The sequence below is a fragment of the Neofelis nebulosa genome, chromosome 14 (genome assembly GCF_028018385.1).
Source record: "Neofelis nebulosa isolate mNeoNeb1 chromosome 14, mNeoNeb1.pri, whole genome shotgun sequence".
In the NCBI taxonomy this organism is placed as follows: domain Eukaryota; kingdom Metazoa; phylum Chordata; class Mammalia; order Carnivora; family Felidae; genus Neofelis; species Neofelis nebulosa.
Window position 1 is genome coordinate 4,333,106 of NC_080795.1, and position 22,725 is coordinate 4,355,830.

General features: G+C 40.9%; 1 protein-coding gene across 5 annotated transcripts in view; it reads right to left on the reverse strand.

Annotated features, from left to right (window-relative positions):
- The window catches only part of PXDNL (peroxidasin like), a 424,019-nt gene that overhangs the window by 195,914 nt on the left and 205,380 nt on the right, over positions 1 to 22,725 (reverse strand). For all 5 annotated transcript variants that reach the window (XM_058699364.1, XM_058699365.1, XM_058699366.1 and 2 more), the window contains exon 3: positions 14,581 to 14,652. In XM_058699364.1, the coding sequence (XP_058555347.1) occupies positions 14,581 to 14,652 (72 nt within the window). The remainder of the gene's footprint in view (positions 1 to 14,580; positions 14,653 to 22,725) is intronic.

Sequence of the window (22,725 nt, forward strand, 5' to 3'; positions counted from 1 at the left end):
AACCTGGAGCTTTTTATTTTTAACAATTACCACCATGAGAAGCCATTTCCCCACTTTTAAATGTGTTTCTCTACTAACAACAGCGTATACTCACACTGTAGTATCGCATTTTACTCATTATGTAATTCTAACATTCAAACGAGAATTAGTGAGAGTCAAGCAGTAGGTTTGTTGTATAACTGAAACAACGCACGTGCAAAAGTCTTTAAATGGGCAAAGTTCCTGCGGAAGCCACATCTATTCTTACCACATGGGGGAAAAACTAAAGTTTCTTCTATACTCTAAAACTGTGTTCTGCATGATTTCAAAGGTAATGATTTATAATTTTCCAAAACTCATAAAGAGTCATAGAAAAATGACAATTAAAAATTATATCATCATTTATCTCTGTCCTTTTAAAAAAAAATTGCCAGATAATTTAAATTACTGAAAGTAAAGCTCTATCTAGTAACATGTGCTAAATATTCCAGAGATATCTGCATTTGAAATTCAAGTCTGGCTTTCAATAACAAATTTATTTCAGTTCTACAACAACTAGGGCCAAGAGCTTAATCATCATTTTTCATCAATATTTATTCATTTTGGAAAGAAAGTAGAGCAAAACCTTGGACTGCGAGTAACTTGTTCTGCGAGTGTTCCACAAGAGGAGTAAACATTTCTAGTAAAGGAGCAATGTCTTGCAATACGAGTAGTACGTGAATGTCACACGATCACAACTGAGTCAATGGTTCTTCTCGCTCTCGCTGTCTCTCTCTCACTGCAGGATGGTGGGTGATCATCTCCCATGCTCGGATGCTCTCTCTCAGGCCGCAGTGTTTGGCAGAAATCAGTGATTTTTCAGAATGTTGGAAGGTGCCCACAATTGGCACTAGTGTATTTTTTTGTCACTTGAAAGCACTTATGGACAGTCCTTGGCTTTTGCAGACAAGAGTAAGCTTAGGAATGTGTTGCTTCCTTCTAGGTCAGGCTGCCTGCAGATAGAGACCCTTTCCTCTGCTGCCTTATTTCCAGTCACACTAAGTACAGTATATGACAAGAGTTTATTGTTACTGTAGTCAACACCCATGCCAGTGTATACAATGGCCCTCTCACTAATAGTGAAAGCCGTCCTACACAATAACCCTCCTCTCTCTTATCTCCTTCACACCAGCCACGAAGGTTTCCAAAGGTAAGTGCAGGTTAATTTGTTCACTTTTTTTTAAAATTTTTTTAAATGTTTTTATTTACTTTTGAGACAGAGAGAGGCAGAGCATGAATGGGGGAGGGGCAGAGAGAGAGCGAGACACAGAATCCGAAGCAGGCTCCAGGCTCTGAGCTGTTGGCACAGAGCCCGATGCGGGGCTCGAACTCACGGACCGTGAGATCATGACCTGAGCTGAAGTCAGACGCTTAACCGACTGAGTCACCCAGGCGCCCCCTTTTTTTTAAATGTTTTTCATTCATTTTTGAGAGAGAGAGAGAGAGACAAAGCATGAGTGGGGGAGGGGGCAGAGAGAGAGGGAGACACAGAATCCAAAGCAGGTTCCAGGCTCTGAGCTGTCAGTACAGACCCCCACATGGGGCTCGAACTCAAGAACCGTGAGATCATGACCTGAGCCAAAGTAGGATGCTTAACTGACTGAGCCACCCAGGCACCCCTATTTTTCTTTATATTTTGTATTTTCTTTATGATTTTGTATATTACAGTTTTTTAATCATTTTTATATGAATATTTCTAGGATGTAGAACAAATCTGAGTTTCCATTATTTCGTTTCGGGAAATTCACTTTGATATACAAGTGTTTTGGATTACAAGCATGATTCCGCAACAGATTATGCTCACAAACCAAGGTATTATTGTATTATATGTATTATAATACAGTATTATATGTATTATAATATCGCTAAAGACAAACTCCAAGCATACAATCGTCAGCTCAGAACCATTTTCACACATTCTAAAAAATATTTTTAGGGGCACCTGGGTGGCTCAGTTGTTTAAGAAGCATTTGACTTGACGCTTACCTTAGGGCTTGTGAGTTCGAGCCCTGCAGTGGGCTCCTTGCTGACAGTGGGGAGCCTGCTTGGGATCCTCACTCTCCCTCTCTTTTTGCCCCTCCCCTGCTCTTGCACTCTTTCTCTCCCTCAAAATAAATAAGTACACATTTAAAAATATATATTTTTAGATAACCCATATAATGGATGAACCTTGAAAACATCATATTAAGTGAAAGAAGCCAGACACAAAAGTATAAATATTGAATTATTCCATTTATATGAGATACTTAGAATAGGTCAATTTATAGAGACATAAGTAGAATAGAGATTTGCAGGGCCTGAGAAGAGGGAAAAATGGGACGTTATTGTCTAACGGGTACAGAGTTTCTATTTGGGATGATGACAAAGTTCCGGAAATGGAAAATACTTATGGTTGCACAACATTGTGCATATGTATGTGTATATGTGCATAATGCCAGTGAATTGTACACTTAAAAATTGTTAAAATGGTAAATTTTATGTTATATATATTTTGCCATAATAAAAACAAAGGAATTTTATCTTATACTAGAGAGTTGTGATTATTAGCTATTTCTTCTTTTTGTTTTTTTTTATTTTTTTAAGTTTATTTATTTTGAGAGAGAGAGACAGACAGAGATAGAGAGAGACAGAGAGAGAGAGAATGAGTGGGGAAGGGGCAGAGAGCAAGGGAGAGAGAATTCTGTGCCTTCAGCACAGAGCCCAACACGGGGCCGAACCCACGAACCCTGAGAGCACGACCTGAGCCAAGATCAAGAGTCGGACACCTAACCAACTGAGCCACCCAGGCATCCCTTTCCTTTTGTTAAAAAAGAAAAAGAAAAACTAGAGGTGCCTGGGTGGCTCAGTAGGTTAAGCATCTGACTTTGGCTCAGGTCATGATCTCATAGTCTGTGAGTTCGAGCCCCACGTCGGGCTCGGTGCTGACAGCTCGGAGCCTGGAGCCTGCTTCGGATTCTGTGTCTCCCTCTCTCTCTGCCCCTCCCCCATTCATGCTCTGTCTCTCTCTGTCTCAAAAATAAATAAATAAAAACATTTTAAAAATTAAAAAAAAAAAAGAGAAAACATACTAGCTCCTACTCCCACATATGGGATCTAATGGTAACCGACATTCAAACTTCCACATCAAGGGCACAGTGAGGAGAAAAGCTGTCCTGACATGTCCTGGTGGGCAAGGCCATGTCGTATCCAACACACCCTGAGGGCCTCATGCCTGAGGGAGAAGAAGGCAGGAGAAAGTGCTCTTGCACAGGCCACTGGGTCTCAGCATCCAGGCACCCTGGGTTGGGACTTGAGGGATAGATTGGGTCCTCCGTGGAGAATTCTGGAGGGACTCATAGCAATGGCAACGTCCACCCTACTCCCAAACTTATTCCCTGGCCCACTGAAGCCAGATGCCCAGGAGCTTGATGTCTGAGCAAACGAACGACGAATAACATAGCAGTCACTTTCTGGGTTTTCTTTTTGCTCAGTAGTTCCAGATGTGAAGCTGAACATCCAACAACCAGGACGTGTCAGTGAATGCAGGCAATAAAAACTCACGCTAATGAGGCAATGGGGAAGTCTACCACAACAGAAAACTTCTGGGAAAGAACCACTCTACTCCAGCCAAACACCACAGAAAATCTGTGGCCCCGTCCCCACCCATGCCAGTGAGAGCCAAGCGAGGAGCTAGACCTCCATCCACCCTTGTGAGGCTCAAATGAGGCCCAACACCTCCATCAGGCCCATCAGGCCCCAAGAGTGAAAATAATGGAACCCACCCAAGTTGACAGTAGAGACCACCTGGGAAGTCTCTACCTCCCACCCCAAACCAGCAGTAAAGAGCTGTCCCTCGTGTGCCCCACTGGGGTGGCATCAGGCCCCGGTGCCCGGTGGACAGTCAGTAGTTTCACCACCATGAAGCAGTAACAAAGCCACCCCCTCTACTTGGTGTCAGTGCAGGCCATGTGGGGGGGGATAATGAAGCATGTACACTCCTCCCAGTGAGGAACACGTCAGCAGAGGTGCAGTGGAAAACCACAACTCCCAACTCTGCCTAGAAGTAACAAGGAATCCCACTACCACAGGGACATCCATGGAGGCCAACTGGCGACCCTGAACTTCCATCCACTGGACAATGAAAAGGCACCTTCCTTCCCTAACAGAGCAGCAGTCAGCGAAAGCAGAGTAAATAAGATCCAGAGCCTCATAATGTAATACCCAAGAAGGTCCAGGTTCTAACCAGAAACTACTCCCCATAGTAAGAACCAGGAAGATATCAAACTGCGTGAAAAAAACGTAATAAATAAATGCTGTTATGGGCTAAATCGTGCCCCACTCCCACTCCCGATTGAATATTAAATTTCAATACCTCAGAATGTGACTCTATTTGATTATAAGGCCTTTATAAGGAGGCAATTAAGGTAAAATGAGGTCATTAGGGTGGGCCCTAATCCAATTTGACTGGCATGCTTATAAGAAGAGATTAGGACATGTGTGGATATACGTATATGCATGGAGGAAAGACCACTGGAAGACAGACAGAAGACAGCCATCTACATGCCAAGGAGAGGGAACCTTAAAAGAAAGCAACCCAGCCAACCCCTTGATCTTGGACTTCTGACCTTCAGACCTCTGAGAAGATAAAGTTCTCCTGTTTAAGCCACCAGTCTGTGGTTCTTTGTTACAGCAGCCTTAGCAAACTAACACAGATGCCAACGGCAAGACAACAGTGATTTTAGAATGCTGTGATATATGTCTTAGGAGTCATAAAAATGTTTCAGTACCTAATCACAAATAAGCTGGAAATAAAAAAATAAGGTTTCAACCAACAAATAGAAAATACAAAAAAAGACCCAAATAAAAACTTGAGAATATAAAAGTACATATAACTAAAATTGAAAAACAAAAAACAAAAAACAAAAAACCTGGGGCGCCTGGGTGGCTCAGTCGGTTAAGTGTCCAACTTCAGCTCAGGTCATGCCCTTGTGGTTCATGAGTTCGAGCCCCACATTGGCCTCTGTGCCGACAGCTCGGAGCCAGGAGCCTGCTTCAGATTCTGTGTGTTCCTCTCTCTCTGACCCTTCCCTGCTTACACACTCTCTCACTCTCTTTCAAGAATAAATATTTTAAAATTTAAAAATATATAATAACTACTTTCTCTTTTGAAGAACAGCTCTTGGCCTGCTACTGAGCCTTAAAAGAGACCGAATGTGGGGCGCCTGGGTGGCTCAGTCGGTTGAGCGGCCGACTTCGGCTCAGGTCATGATCTCGCGGTCTGTGGGTTCGAGCCCCGCGTCGGGTTCTGTGCTGACAGCTCGGAGCCCGGAGCCTGTTTCCGATTCTGTGTCTCCCTCTCTCTGACCCTCCCCCCATTCATGCTCTGTCTTTCTCTGTCTCAAAAATAAATAAACGTTAAAAAAAAAATTAAAAAAAAAAAGAGACCGAATGCTTATCCATGGGCCACCAAGTTACCATGTGATCTGAGCTGTCCATCATGAGCTGGGTGTTATCTGACCCACCAAGCCCTAAAGCTGGATGTGTACAGCAACACTCCGCCCTCACATGGAGGTGACATATACATGATCAAGGCCAAGCAGGACCTAAAGCCAAAAAGAAGTGACATAAAGAAGTGACCTAAATGCCCATGGTTCCTCTTCTTGCTATACCACCTTCTCTGTCCCAGCCTGTAGCTATGGCCTCATGGAGAGCTTCCTAGGATCAACTGGCAGAGAAAGAGGAAACTCGGGCCTAGTTTACACGTGGTTCTGCCCGGGATGCAGGCACCACCCAGAAGTGCAGAGTTGCCACACTCTAGCCCCCTTCTGGGACATCCCTGAGGACAGTGGTGAAGGAAAACCCTCCCAGTGGGAAGAACTGCAAGCAATGCACGGGTTGTTCACTTTGTTTGGAAGGAGAGATAAGCCAGATATGCTAATATGCACCAATTCATGGGCTATGGCAAATCATCCTGAGTGGATGGCCAGATGTTTGGAAGGAACATGATTGGAAAATTGGGTGACAAAAGAAATTGGAAGACATGAGTGAATATATCTTTCTACATGGCAAGACACATAAAAATATTTGTGTGCTATGTGGATGTCCAGCAAAGGATGACCTCAGCAGAGGAGGATTAAAGAATCAATTGGATAAAATGCCCCATTCTGTGGATACTAGCCAGCCTCTTTCCACAGCCTTTCCTTCCTGCCATTGCCCAATGGGCTCATGAACAAAGTGGCCACGGCAGCAGGGATGGAGTTCATGCATGGCCTCGGAAACATGGGTTTTCACTCACCAAGGCACGGAGAGGCAGCTATGCCTCCAAGTGGATACCTGCTACATGGACCAGACCACTCCACTCAGTATATCAGGGCACTACCTGCCACATCGGGTTGGAAACATGTGTTACTCCCCCCTACCCCTCCCACAGACACCTTGTTCCCCTCTTGTTCCCCTTTTATTCTTCACAAGGCATAGTATCCCCACATTTGTGTCCCTGATAAAGTAATTTACTCTGTGTCCATTTCTGGTCATAAAGGCATACAGGATTGTGATATTGTATACTGTTCATACACATAGTAGGTGATAACAAATAATAGATCTGTGAAGTGATCTCAGTACCAGAATCAGGGAACAGGAAGGAATCACAGGAATCACAACACCAGTATAATCCAGTAACTCAGAGACCACCTGAAGGCGTCTACTCAGGGAGCCATCAAATGTAACACATCAGGTACTTCAAGCACAGGGTTTGAAGAAGCTGAAGATGTACGAGTGTGTACGGTGCTCATTATATCTTACTTCCTCCAAACAGCAATGGGGAGCCAATGAAGGACCCTTAGAAGAACTGCGTGATTGAAACTTTTTTTTTTTAGTTTTTTTTTTAAGGTCTATTCATTTCTCAGAGACAGAGAGACAGAGAGACAGAGCGCGAGCAGGGGAGGGGCAGAGAGAAAGAGGGAGACACGGAATCTGAAACAGGCTCCAGGCTCCGAGCTGTCAGCGCAGAGCCCAATGTGGGGCTCGAACTCACGAACCGCGAGGTCATGACCTGAGCTGAAGTTGGACGCTTAACCGACTGAGCCACCCAGGTGCCCCGAAACTTTATTTTTTTAAAAGATAGCTGATTGATTGTCTTTCAGAGACACAGAAGAGGAAGACCTTGGACAGAGAAATGAGGTTTTCTCACAGTCAAGGTGTTGGGTAACAAGGATTAAATGTAAGTCGGCATGGTGGGCATGGATAGGGAGGGAAGATATGAGCAGCATTAAAGCAGAACCTACAGTACTTACAACTAATTAGATACGGTGGGAGAGGAACTGGGAGAAGGCCAGTATGATGCATGGATATTTAGTTCACATGACTTGATGAGTCTGTCACCATTTCCCAAAATAAGAAGCACGTTTGGAGGGAAAATAAGTAGCAAGTTTGAAGGGAGAAAGATAGTTTAGTTAAGTTTAAATCCTGTTGAGTGTGAAATTTCTATGGGACATGTCAGTGGAAATATTGAGAAAGCAAGTGTGTGCGTGTAGATTTGAAAACATAAAACAATTGATGCTTGAAATAAATATTTGTGAGTCAGCAGCATCTGGATAACAACTGATAACCTTGGAAGCAGACGTGTTCAACCATAGTATGAAAAAGAACAGAGCCTTGGACAGAACTCTAGGTGAAGGAGTCTGAGACAAAACAGACAGAACAGTGAAGGGAAGACCAGGAACATGAAAGCTGTCATTAATACCAAAGAACTTTTCAAGAGGATGAGGGGTCGACAAAAGGAAACCACTAGACATAATTAAACACACTATACAATGGAATATTTTCAATATTTTCAATCGTGTTTAACAACACGAGTGGCGTTTGTCAGAGAATTTCTAATAGCGTAGTAGGAACAGAGGCTGGTTTGGAGTGAGTAGAAGCAAATAAGGGGTAAGTAAGGGGAAACAGAGAGCTTGGCATACAAACCTCCCCTTCCCCATTATTTAGTCTTCACAAACTCACCAGCCTTATCTCTCATCCTGCTCTATTTGGGCCCTACAGTCTAATCATTAAAGGACAGTTGCCATTTCCCAAACATTCCAGACCACGTCTTGCCTTTTCTCACACATCTTCCTTTCAAGAGTAAGCTAAAGCATTGCTCCTTCCATCGAGTCTAACCTGTTTCCAGCCCTATGGCTCCCAAGTGGAAATGACCTCTTCTCCCTTTGTGAACACAGTGCCCATTGTGTAAGTCTATCCTGGTGACTACATCGAGATATGCTTGATTGTTACTGCAACTTGAGCCTCACTCTCGGAAGCCCGATGTAAATGTGACAGATTACAGAAATGGCCATCAGGTTTCTCTCCATGCCTGGAGCCACACCCTTTTGCCAGGTGATTCTGCTGATTTGCCCAACGAAAGGTAGAATCCATTTTTCCAATGCTTGAATTAGGTTTTGGCCATGTGGTTTGACTTGGGAAATGGGACACTAGCAAACATGACACAAGAAGGGCATGACAAGTTCATCTCTGCTGGGACTAGGGATAAGATCATCATAAACAAGCACAGTCTAGCTGGATAGAGGAAGAGAGACCACGTGGAGGAGAAAGGCATCCCAGCTGACACCGGGCAATTGCCAGATATGTGAGTAAAGCCATCCTACAGCTTCCAGCCTCAGTTGAGCCAGCCTAGATCAGAAGATCTGCTCAACCAACCCATAAGTCAATCACGAGAAATAGTAATTCTTTACTATTTTAAGTCACTAAGTTCTTGAGTACTTTGGTACATAGCAAAAGCTAACTGATACAATGAACAAGAAACTTATGGAAATTTCATTCATTTTGTTAGATTGCCATTAATGCTCAGGGTGTATTAACAGAGTGGCCGGAAATGATGAGAGTTGTGTCCCTCAAGTTCACACTATTAAAGGTGGTAATCACTTGCCCAAGAACTCATTGCTTGTAAATTGCCCAATATTTCCACAAGAATATCTTTTTTTTCTACCGGATGTAAAGGAAATGTGGTACACTCCAAGTAAATTCAGAGACTAGAGAGAGATGGAAAAGGCCAATGCTGGATATACAACTTCAAATGACATATTCAGCCAAAGATCTAAGAAGCTGAGTCTGTGCAGAGGGGGTAGCATTCAGTCATTGAAGTTCATGAGGACAGTGATGCCAAGGACCGGCCTAGAAGGAGAAAGAAGCTATAATTCAGAGAAGAAACTCTAGGAACCAAACCCAGAAACAAAATTATGGATTTGAATGTGGAATAAATTTCCTCTATAAATACTACCAAATAATGCTCAATATATCTCACATACGAGCAGATAGGCAACAGCTCCTACCCTATGGATAAGTTTTTAAAATGATTCAATGCTCATCAGTAATGAGATTATTATCACTTTGTAGATGCCAGGATGTTTCTGAAAAAATAAAATTTTATTTTGGAGTTTATCATTAGATGCATTCTAACTTGGTTAAGAATAATGAATACCAGGGTTGCTGTTCATAACCGTTGCTGGTCTGCTACACCAAATAAAAGGAACATTTTGCTCTCAGTTTTTCAATGTATCTTAGGTCCAAAATTCAGCTAACCTTCAATGAACCAGTTTCCAAAGATATCCTCAAACAATCATGCTTTTTCTTGTGAATCTGAAAGCAAAATTCACCCTGAGATATTCAATTTGTTTTTGCCCAGGGGAATCAATGATACGTTTTGGACCAAAACACGTTAGAATTTCAGAAGAGTTCAGAGATGCTTTTGTTTTAGGGAAAAATATGTGCTCTCCTTTGTGTTTGGCAGGGCAAAACTGCAACTCTGTGGTATATCTGGTCTAATAAAAATTAGTCTCCTAAATATACATGCACTATAACTACTTTATGTAATACAAACACTTGGAATCCTTGGGAAAAGGCACAAAGGAAATAACTGATGGATATACGTTATTGAAAAAGCTAACACATTTAATGGTGTTATCTCCCTTTTCAAGAAATAATGAACTCATCATAATTAAAAGTATTAATCAGTCAAATATCAGGCATTTATTGATCACCTGATATTCTCTTATTTAGTCAACAAATACTTCATAAGCACTCACTCTGTTCTAGAGGCTGGGATATTTGGTATATAAGAGGATTATGGCCACTTGCCTTCACAGAATCCAGTGAGAAGTCAGAAGATAAGTATAAAAATGAGGGAAAAACATTAACAGTTATGGTATACCTGATAAATGAAATAAACAGGGCATTCTGATAGAGAAAAAAGGAGGAGAGGGTCAATTGACCTAGAGTGAGTCCTAGGGAGATGACATTAAAGCTGAGACAAGACAGGGGCCCCTGGGTGGCTCAGTCGGTTGAGCGTCCGACTTCAGCTCAGGTCACGATCTCGCGGTTCGTGAGTTTGGGCCCCACGTCGGGCTCTGTGCTGACAGCTCAGAGCCTGGAGCCTGCTTCCGATTCTGTGTCTCCCTCTCTCTCTGCCCCTCCCCTGCTCATGCTCTGTCTCTCTCTGTCTCAAAAATAAATAAAACATTAAAACAAACTTAAAAAAAAAAATACCAAGCAGCTCAAGAACAGGGGTGCTGGGGGCACCTGAGGGGCTCAGTCGGTTAAGCATCTGACTCTTGATTTCGGCTCAAGACCGTGATCTCACAGTTCATGAGTTCAAGCCCTACATCGGGCTCTGTGCTGGCAGTGCAGAGCCTGCTTGAGATTCTCTCTTTTTCTCCCTCTCTCTCTGCCCCTCCCTGGCTCATGCTGTCTCTGTCTCTCTGAGAATAAATAAATACAAACGTAAAGAATAAGGGTGCTATTTACCCTTATTCTGAAAAGAGAGAAACAGACGTGTGCTAGCATAGAATTGTTTCCTAAGCTTTGTTATCAACTGGAGAGAAATACAGACGAGACCCTGAGTCTCAACTGTGTGGCCATGGAGACCTCAACACACAGACACACAGGGAGAGAAGGGGAAATAAACACCAAGTATAATTAAACATCAAATTACACAGTATATCCTCTGAATGATCGAGCTGAAGACTCAGGGAATGGGGGCGCCTGGGTGGCTCAGTCGGTTAAGCGGCTGACTTCGGCTCGGGTCATGATCTCGCGGTCCATGAGTTCGGGCCCCGCGTCGGGCTCTGTGCTGACTGCTCAGAGCCTGGAGCCTGTTTCAGATTCTGTGTCTCTCTCTCTCTCTGACCCTCCCCCATTCATGCTCTGTCTCTCTCTGTCTCAAAAGTAAATAAAGGTTCAAAAATATATATATTTAAAAAAAAAGACTCAGGGAATGGAGTCAAAAATAAAACCTAGGTGTGTGGAGGAGTGGGAATGTGTAAGGAAAGGATAAGTAGGAAAGGGGCCAGGGAAGGCTCCCAGGGCAGTGGCAAGAGAACGGGAGTATTCGTGGCACGGACCGAGACAAGAATGCGGATCTCCTGTGAGAACAGCAGACGTTGCCTCTCATCTGCCATAAAGTCACCAAACAAATCTACAACCACATTCCCTCTCCAGCTCCGCAGCCCCACTGCAGACCTACGTCTGGGCTGTCCTCATGCACGGCACTTCAGGCGACCTTGGCGTACCTTCCCACCACTGAGGCTCTGCCTCAAGTGAACCTGCCCGTGCTCCCAGACTGGCCTCTCTCAAACCGCAGAACCCGTCACACCCATCCCCTAGAACTCTCCCCACGTCTCTTCATCAACAATACCACATAGTCTAGATTCCCGTCAAAGGTCTTTCCGGTCTGACCCCTTGGCTCCCAGTTAGCTCATTCCGTCCTTCCTCCTGCGCCCACTGCGGCAACCAACACGTGCCGTCTTAAAGCCAACATGGTCCTTGTGAATGCTGTTTGCATATTATTTTCCTCAACATTGTGATTAAGTGTTCTGGCAAAAGTGGGCAAGACAACAAAACAACAGTCTTAGAGCTGATGCCATAATGGCAATATCGACAGTTCTTAGCTTCGGTCGATGATTCAGTAATTCCTAAGCACCCCCTTATTTGAAGTCTAACCTGCCCATCACACTGGGAAGCAGAATTGGTCTTCCTCTGCTCTGGCACCATCTTATATGTGCCCATATTACAAAACCTATTGTCCCATAAGTACGTGTGTCTTTATCCCCCAAACACATATATAGGTATTACTCATGCCTTTTCATCTTTATACACTAGCACCCGGGTTCCTTCCCCACTGCCTACCCCAACATCTCCACAGACCACCGAATTAACGAACGCCGCCATTTTTCATAGGGTTTGTCAATCCTCTCTCCAAAGAGCTCAGGTATGCTCCCAGCATCTTCGATGGATCAGCTCACAGAATGACAGCAGACGGCCAGCGTAACCTTACAGTATTATTGACACCAAGTGGCAAAGTTGGGCCATCTTCAATTGCCTCAGACCCGACATTTTCTTCTAAACCTTACAATTCCATTTTCTTCTTATCCAGACAGGTGTGGTCTGCATCAAATTGATCTTGGAGCCCTATACAATCCCTACGAACTTCTCCGATTTGACAGGTAATCCTTACTTAGCAATGTTAGTGAAAACATGGCAAGATTTACTTCATTAGCCACATGAATCTGTTCACAACCTACTGCATAACGAACTTTTATAAATTATCTCCTTTCCCAAACACACATCTTGCAGAAGATTTTTATCTTTCATTTAATGACTTGTATCTGGGTGCACTTGGGTGGCTCAGTCAAGTAAGCATCTGACTCTTGGTTTCAGGCTCGGGTCATGATCTCACGGTTCTTGAGTTCCAGCCCTGCGTCGGGCTCTATGCTGACAGCTAGGAGCCTGAAGCCTCTCCCTCTGCCCCCTCCCCTGTTTTCTCTCTCTCTTTCTCTGTCAAAAAACAACAAACATTAAAAAAAAAAAAAAAAAAAAACTATTTCAATGAGTAGTATCTGAACTGGCCAGATAATTGATTGGACGTTTTGTGACATGCTTCCCTCGCACAGAGCAGATAATTGCACTTGGACATGTCATCGATCCAAGCCACAGCAATGTTGAAGGTTCATTTTATCCAAAATTAATTTCTTCCTAATAACTGTCGTTTCACTAGATTCTTTACTAAGTATTGCACTAGTGATGAAGTTTCTTCTAAGGCATTATTTACAGTATTATGAAGTTTTTATGGTTTTTATTAATTTGCTTGTTTTACTGTAGGGTGATACTGTTTACATACCAGTGAGTAAAGAATTACAGAACCACAGGCCTGGAATGAAACACGAGGGGGTAAAGCTCCTTCACTTACAAGGACTGGCCACTCACGCCACCAGTCTAGAAGCTTGAAGGGTCCTTAGTAAGGTTTCCCACATGGAGATCAAAACGGACACGCTAGGTATGTCAGCAATTAGGACAGCAAATAGAATGGACTGATTCTAAGAAGGAACCAGCAATTTAGGACTGAATGATTGAAAAAAAAAAAAAAAAGCTGGGGCACCCGGGTGGCTCAGTCAGTTAGGCATCCAACTCTTGACTTCAGCTCCGGCCACGATCTCACGGTTCATGTGTTCGAGCCCTGCGTCACACTCTGCGCTGACAGTGTGGGGCCAGCTTGGGATCCTCTTCTCTCTCTCCTTCGCTTTCTGCCCCTCCCCCACTGGTGCTCGCTCTCTCTCGCTCGCTCTCTCTCTTTCTCAAAATAAATAAATAAACTTAAAAAAGAAGGAAAAAAAGCTGGTCGAAGCCTTGCCTGTTAGTCTGGGGTATCTCAGCTGAACACAAAAGGCTGCAAGACTCCAGAGCTGATGTGTAGATATGAAATCTCGGGCTTCAGGAAGTTTCTGTGATCACTGCTGACATGAAAAGGGAGCTAAGGAGGTAGGATAGCGTATTCCCTTCTAGAAAGCAACCAACTTTTTATACAAAGTGCTTATAAGTGAATCCACAAATGGACATACTTGTGTAAAAATGTTAGTTACGTCTTTAAGATTCTTCAAAAAGAAAGTGTCGGCACTCACTCCTCGTTTAAACAAATGTCCTTCTAGTTCCTTCCTTCAGTTTTCCAGGTAAGCATGCCAGTTAGGATCTCCCAACTTTCAACTTACCAGCATGGTTTCTGAGTCAACATAGGAACTCGTTTGAAACAGTTTTATTCTCCTTTCCTTCTGATAAACAAAAGAGCACCGCAATTGTCAACGGTTGTATCTGTGAGCTAATTTTTCCAAAAATTGGTTCTCATCCAGGTTCATTAAAGTTCCTAACTGTCATGTGTTCACTGGCTTCAGAAGGTCTTGGATGGCTGAGTTGTTGATATAAAAAGCTTCTCTAGGATCTATGCAATTTTCATAAGTATTGATTAACTAGATTTGAATGTGAAAGTTGGACAAACTGTTTTGTTTTTATTTTTCGGCAAGTTATAATTTTTGTGGCAGGGATGGGCGGGAATAAAAATGTGCACAAATACTCAACTGTGTTCAGATGAATAATCTGCTGAAAGCAACAACTGACTTCACTTAGAAATGTTCAATTGTGTTTTGTGTAAAGGTTGGCAGTGGTTTTCAAGAAGATGAAGAATTACTTCGCTTAAAGCAAACAAAAAGGCCACAAATAATCTATCAACACCGTAAGTTATTGTTGATGTTTCTTGCAACTTACAGATAAAGTAAATTTTCAAGTCCTTCAAAAGCATTTCTGGAAATCTTTCTGATTTGGTTGTTGTTCAGGAGACTGAAAAAACAAAAACAAACAAAGATCCCAAAATGAGAAACAGACTCTGCAAATATTATAATAGTTCTACTAGAAATAGTGCTTTACATAGTAGAAAAACATTTACTGACATGTTCATTAACTTTACAAATCTATAATTTTCTACTCAACAAAGCCTATGTTCAAATAGTAGTTTGTCATAAAAGCCTTCAAAAGTAATTTCTATTTATTAAATTACCCTAAAGTACCCCTAAAGGAGGACTATAAACCCTGGGATAAAAGGAAAATTATCAACAAAGACACAAAGACAGAGGAATATGTTTCTAAATAAACAGATGGAGAGTTATATACACTCAGGCTTAAGCACTTTACTTGGAAAAATAAATATCACAGCTCTCGGCCCACAGTGGACTCTCATTGTGTCTTTGTTGAACTGTCAAACTGAGAGTCAATTACACCATAGGAAGTGAGGTTCTTATTATAGGACTATCAAATGGTCCAAAAATGACTTCTAAAAAATCCAGGGAGAAAAATAACAGGCGGCAAAAGTAAATTGGATTTGAACAGGAAAATCAGTTACAGAAAATCACCTCTCAGCCACTTTGAACACTTTGGAAAAGCAGTCGAGCAAATAAAAATTACAGATTGTTTTTCCTGCTAAGTACACTTTAAATTTCTTTCGGATTTAAATTATTATGACATGTCTAAATGTACAGGGAATGTCTACTAATTGGATTGGCACACATTTTTCTGAATACCGTATAGCATTTAAATACTCCAAAGCTTCTAGTATCTACTGTCAGAGTAAAATGTCAAAAGATTCACTTTGAGTGTATTATAAAAATATTTGTTTCGTGCATTTTTTTTTGGTATGACTTATTAGGAAAACAGTGTTTTGGCCAATGGAGCAGGTGATGGTTTTAGTCATCATACACACGGAGACATCCCAGAGACCCCAAACGCGACTGTTTCTAACCTACTCACCCCATGATGCACAACTCAAGGTTCAGCCACACAGTTCCCCAAACAGCATTTGAAGCCACGATCTAATGCCCCACCTATGGTACCAAAGACACTCCTCGCCGCTTCTGCCTAGCGTTCTGGCCACCAGGGAGGCAGAACAATCAGTCTACAGCATGCACTAGAGTTGATGTCATACAGAGATAATGTCCATTTTTATGGATAATTCTGAGCTTCAGTCAATGATCTAATCAACTTTATAGTTTACCATGTGTTCAAGAAATGTTTAAGCTGGCTAAAAGCAACATAGATAGTTGATATCTAGTTAATAGCAGTCACAAACATTGTCCTGAGAAAATTTGTCATTTACTGTCTCTGCATATTCTTAATCTAATGTATAAAATCCATTACTATACTTCCTTTAGAATCCCCAAACTGCCATTGTACATCTATTTTTACTTGAAGAATGACTATTCTGTCCCCACATTCTATTAAATACATGCACCAACACATGTAGAAAAAAGTATACGTATGTACGCACACATGCATAGATATATTTACATACATGTGTTTATATGCATATGTGTGCACGTAGATGCATATTTGAATATGTGTACGTGCACATGCATGCGTGGGTGTATATGTAGCCTGTGCATCTTCTATGTGATAGGTTTGTCTGTGTGCTACATGGTATGTGTGTGTAGAGAGTCTCAATCTCATCTGAAACACAGAATATAGGAAACTGACTAGTTTCTTAATTCTCCCCAGTGCCTAGTGCCTAGGAAAGAGTTGATCCACTTAATACAAAGGATGCCTTTAGTCATTAGTGCCTTTCAATACCACAACTGAAAAGGGAAAAAATACTACTTATCCTCATTCATCTTTCTTCAGTACATAAAAAGTGCTCAAAGCCTATATTTCTGCATATTCTTATGTAGTTAATCTAAATTTTGTTAAAAATAAAAAACATTCAATTTCTACAATTGCACTGAAGTTGTTTTTTATTTCTTTAATGTTGCAATTCAATACGAGTGTTAATAATCTAAAGTATGAGATCAAGCAATTTAACTCATAGGTTTTCTTAGAAATGTTTTTATTGCTGACAGGAAACAAATCCATTAAAGTGGTTCACAGTTGAATGTGTTTTCCAATCATAAGTACATATAACTTGTTAAGGTTTATTCAAAGCAGTATGCTTTTCATCAAAATACCTTTGTTGTAATTTTAACGGATGGAACGTTTTCCTAACAATGTTCTGGTTAAATGATTATAGTCATTGTCATATATATTATTTTTTAAAATTTTTCATAAAGGAGCTGTACTCAAAATTTATGAGTAATTCTATGGACATTCAGGACATGAAACAATATCTAACATCCTTTCACAAAAAAATCAATGCATGCTTTAGAAAATGCGTGGTTATATTCTATATCCTAATATTGCCTATTTTGCCAGGGAGGGGGAAAAAGAGAAGCAAACAAAGCCCCCAAGAAAAATGTTACACTTTTATGAGGAAATAAAATAATTCCTGAAAACAGGACGTCTGCAATCCTGATGATCAGGACCTTGTGGGGAGAAAAACCAGCAACAGACTGACGGGCCGGTTTTATTAACCTTATCTTTCATTGTTGAAATGGTCTCCCACACACATACTCGGACATTTTGACGTGGAAATGGGATTCGGAGCTGATGGCCAAGAAAGAATTCTTGAGCTGTGTTTGGTACAAAAAGCATAGGTACAAAAAACATAGGTTTGGTACAAAAAACAAGCATAGGGGTAGGACCCGTGGGCAGAAAGAGCTGCACTGGGGTTGTGGCGGGTGAATGATGATATACCTTCAAGCTGGGAGGAGGTTAGGGATACCTCCCAGAGAAAGGTCACTCTGCCTGTTTCAAGGACTTGTCAATGGGGTGTAAGTAGTAAGGAAATTTAATTTTTTCTTTTGCCTTTGTTTCCCACATCACACTTGATAGACAAACGCACACTGTGTGGGTGGAAATGTTTTGTTAAAAAGCAATTCGTAGCTATTGGAAAGATAAAAGATTTTGCATAGTTATGTATCCATCAATGTGGGGAGAAGCAAAATTGAGCTTTCTCCTGTGTCAAATGAAATTTCCATTCAAGGTAATGCCAAGAATTACTCTCAGAGTGAATCATTATACCTACATTTAAGCACAAATAAAATAGGGGTTTTTTGGTAAGTGGCAATAACGTTAATCTGTTTCAGCTTTATAATTATGTTTACTTTTCATTTGGACACTCTCCAGAAATATGGTTCTGCTACCCTTAACACGGCAGGATTACCCTTAACACTGCATTTCTGTGCTCCCTGAAGTAAATAGTCTGACACTTTCAATGACTGTAACCCATGATTCCGTAGTTTACCAAGTAAGAGATTCTTGACCCAAATTAGTAATGACTATCTTTTGAAAATTTGCCACCACTAATACCACTAAAAATACTTGCATTATTATAAGCTCCATATAAATCATTTGCAGTTCAAATAGTTAAAAAAAAAAAAAAAAAAGGCTAGGGGTAGGGGAGGAAAGGAAGAAAAAACCAGGCAGATTTAAAGAACACACTCTTCTACCATTGGATGTATCAACTCCTCAAGCATATTTCTCAAAGGAAAAGGTAGATTTACATGTGAAATCTCTCTGTGAGTGACAAATTCTTTCACAGATCCAAGGGATAAACTGTCCTCTCTATCTTTTGAAATTTTAAGCCTTCAAACCTAAATGTTCTGAAGTAAAAGAAAGATATAGATATTTTGAAAGTGCATACTGATGGTCACTTGATTCCTTTTCTGTAACGTAAATACATAGATCCTTTCTGTATTTCCACTTGGTTCTTTGTTGTTATTAATTTGCTAAGAACTCTTTGCATGTAAAAAATCTAAATTTTTGCTTATAACATGTCAGGAACAGTTTTTCAAAGATTATAGTTTGTACTTTCAGCTCTCTATTATTTACATCATACAGATTTATATGATTTATATTTATATTATAAATACATATTATTTATATCATAAGATTTAAAATGTTTCAAATTTTTATGTAATGAAATTTGTTAGTCATTTCTTTCATAGCTTTGGGATTTTGTGTCATGCTTAGGCTTCTCTGAATCTAAAATTGCATTAAAAGCTTATTTTTCCTTAAGCTATTGTGGTTTTAATGCTTAAATATCTGACTTATCTGTAATTAATTTTTTATTTTTTTCCAAATTACTTATGTATCGTCATTATTATTGACCTACATAGTCATATTTCCTCTGTGATTTGCAATGTTAATATAATCATATACATATCTTTGACATGAGCTGGGTCTATTTCTAGACACATTACGATAGGAATATTTCAAATGTTGTTTTCTGTTTTGTTTTCTATATAGGGTAGTTTCTACCCCTCTTCTTTTTAAAATAGTAATTTTAATGGTTATTTGTAGAGCCACCCCCCCACCCATCACCCACCCCAGCATACTTTATGAACATTCTTCAAATTAAAAAAAGAAAAATCCCCTGGATACTTTAATCAGCATTTAAATGTTACCATATTGATTTTACCTCTCTAAGAATGTGATTCGTCTTTCCACTTATCTAAACTATCTAAAAGAGGTATTCTCCTGTCAGTTGATTGTGGGTGTTTCCATTATACAATCATATCTTATGTTGACCATGATACTCTTGTCGTCCTTCCATAATGATAACTCATGTCTCCCCTCTCTCTGACCTAATGTCATGGAATACCACCTCTTAGTGATATAAATAATGGTACCAAAGAACATTTTAGTCTTTCACCATAAAGAATTTTGCCAGTTATAGACTAGAAATCTTAGAAGGGAGAAGAAAATTAAAAAAGAATTCACCAGTCAAGTGTAAACAAGGAAACAGGACACTGACAAAATACTGCCATTGTGCTCATATATTGTCTCACCACAAATAATTATTACAAGCAGTAACTAAAAATGTGACATTTTTAGACCTAGACCAAAACTAAAGAAAGGGTGCATTTTTAGTAATATAGCAGGCAGAGCAGAACGACTTTAAGAAACGTCTTACAAAATTACAGTAAAATGAGTGTATTATCCAATCTGTAAAATCCATTATTAATATTAAAAAAAATTGTCTATGCACTTAGATTTCTAAAACGTTTTAGGCCTTAACGTTAGTGTAAGACATTAATTTTAAGCTTTTTTGAACATTCTAAATCTAAATGATTGGAATGCGCATATGCACTTAGTGCATATATACATACAGACAGACAATAGCTATTGTGTCCTCTTCCAACATACAGAGCTAATGTCTATTCCTCTGAGCTCACACAGCACTAGGAACATGTGATCTTCATGTCACCTATATTAGAACTATAATGCTACATAAATAACCTGTGCTAATTATAGAAAAAATAGACAACACAGACACATACAAAGAAAGTTAAAAACAAACAAACAAAAAGACACTACTCAGAAATAAATGCTAACTATAGTAAATCTCTCCCCAACTTTAGATAGAAGAATTCAGTGTTTGTAAATTCCCCAAGGTCAGATACCTAGTTCTTTTGTATGTTCTTTTTTTTTTTTTTTTAATGTTTATTTATTTTTGAGACAGAGAGAAAGAGAGCAGGAGCAGGGGAGGGGCAGAGAGAGAAGGGGACAGAGGATCCTAAGCAGGCTCTACGCTGACAACCCTATGTGGGGCTCAAACTCATGAGCCATGAGATCATTACCTGAGAAAAAGTTGGACACTTAACAGACTGAGCCACCCAGCCACCCCTGTTTTTTCTATATTCTTGCATTATACCATATTAAATACAAACATTCCTTCTGGGATATGATTATGAAAGATATGATGACATATACTACATCAAAGACATTTCTCTCTTATGTGCATATAGTTAACAATATTAAATCTATTTTGGAGGAGGCAGGCTATGAAATTTGAAATTACCCAGCCGATAGGATAGATTTGCTGAAATGTAAAATAGGTCAGATTAGATACTCTTTTCCAATTTTCCTGGCCTCTCACCCAGGTTTGGCCATTTTATTCCAGTGTTAAAAAGGGAATCCCAAGGCCAGGTGTACAGAATAATATAAATTTACTAAGTACCTTTTAAAATCCAACATCAGAGATAAGGCTCTTAAGTTATGAGTTTAATAATAAATAAAATTAATTTCTTAATGTTAAATAAAAGAAAAATTAAGGTTAGATGCTCTTCTAAAAAAAAACAAGATGCCAAATGCTATATGACTGTGAATTGTGGTGTGATTGACTTCAGCAAACAAGGAAAATCACCTCTTGTTAAATTACTCACACGTGTGACGAGAAGCTGACATGATCCTGCAGTACAGATCATCCTAGAATGTTACACCTAAAGAGACCTTAAAAGTTGTCTCATTTTGGGGCGCCTGGGTGGCTGAGTCGGTTGAGCGTCCGACTTCGGCTCAGGTCCCGATCTCGCAGTCCGTGAGTTCGAGCCCCGGGTCAGGCTCTGTGCTGATGGCTCAGAGCCTGGAGCCTGCTCCTGATTCCGTGTCTCCCTCTCTCTCTCTCTCTGCCCCTCCCCCACTCGCATTCTGTCTCTCTCTGTCTCAAAAATAAATAAACGTTAAAAAAAAAGTCTCATTTTTAATGTCTCTTTGTGTTGACTCTCACAACAGTGCAACTGATGAAATGTGAGTCTGTTTCTCATCACAGCATATTTTTAATGAAGTGAACACATGCCTATCAGAGATTGACAGCTAGCAACGCGATCACTCATATTCCAGCGGGGCTGCGAAACAGACGAAGCTTCACCCTCATGGTTCTCGCGTAGCTCAATGACAAAGACAAAACACGATAAATCTTCAGGGGTGAGCACCTGCCACATTAGAAACAATACTCTCTAACTATAGGGTATTTAAACCAAACTTTCAAAGGCAGAGTTTTCAGGGACATGAAATTAGCCTTGAACATCTACAGCAGGTTGGGGCGCCTGGGTGGCTCAGTTGGTGAAGCGTCTGACCTCGGCTCAGGTCATGATCTCACGGGTCGTGAGTTTGAGCCCCGCATCAGGTGCTGCTCTGACAAGCTCAGAGCCTGGAGCCTGCTTCGGATTCTGTGTCTCCCTCTCTCTCTGCCCCTAACCCACTTGCATTCTGTCTCTGTCTCTCTCTTTTAGACTCTTTTAGTCTCTTTTAGACTCTTATTTTCAAATGTTTTGCCACCCAAACATGTTTCATACTTAAAGTACATTTCATTTGGGATGAGCCACGTATCAAGCCACATAGATGGCTCCCTCCATAGGCTACTGCATTGAAAGGCACAGTTACTTTTCTCACATTTCCCACAACCTCCCAAAAACCTCTTTTCTTTTAATGTTTATTTATTTTTGAAAGAGAGAGGCACAGAGCGTGAGTGGGGAAGGGGCAGAGAGAGGGAGACACAGAATCCGAAGCAGGCTCCAGGCTCTGAGCTGTCAGCAAAGAGCCTGACACGGGGCTCAGACCCATGAACCATGAGATCATGACCTGAGCCAAAGTCAGACACTTACCCGACTGAGCCACCCAGGTCCCCCCCAAAACCTTTATTAACTAAAAAGTGCCTTGTATCCCAGAAAGAACTTGCCTCTCCGCCTCATACAATTTTCTAAAGCTTATGTGCTTGGGATATTTTCCTTCTGATAAGCTAACATGCTTAGATATATTGTGGAATACAGTTTGACCCATATATTTAGGCACTTTAGAGACAAATATTTTATTAAATGTCAAGCTCCAACATCCCACAGGCCATTCGGTATAGTGGTAGACCCGAGAAGTGAAAGCAGCCGGAAGAACTTTCCTATGCCCTCAGATGACAGTCCAAGGCATTCCAGCCGCGGAACACTGCAGGCCATCTTTGAGAGTTAATTTGCACTAATCGTCGTAATTAATATCATCTCATTTTCTTTGTCAACCTCAGGAAGCTGCAATCCCTAATGGTCATAACAAAGGTGATATGAAGTCGACTTATTTTTGGCTGTTGGGCTGCCCATTATCACCATGACTCTCAACCAATTCTCTACCCTTACAACAAGTAATCAATGGTGGCTTGTTGAAATTATTGGGAAGCCACTATACTATCAGGAGAAATGTCTCCCCTACCCACCATCACTGCTCAGC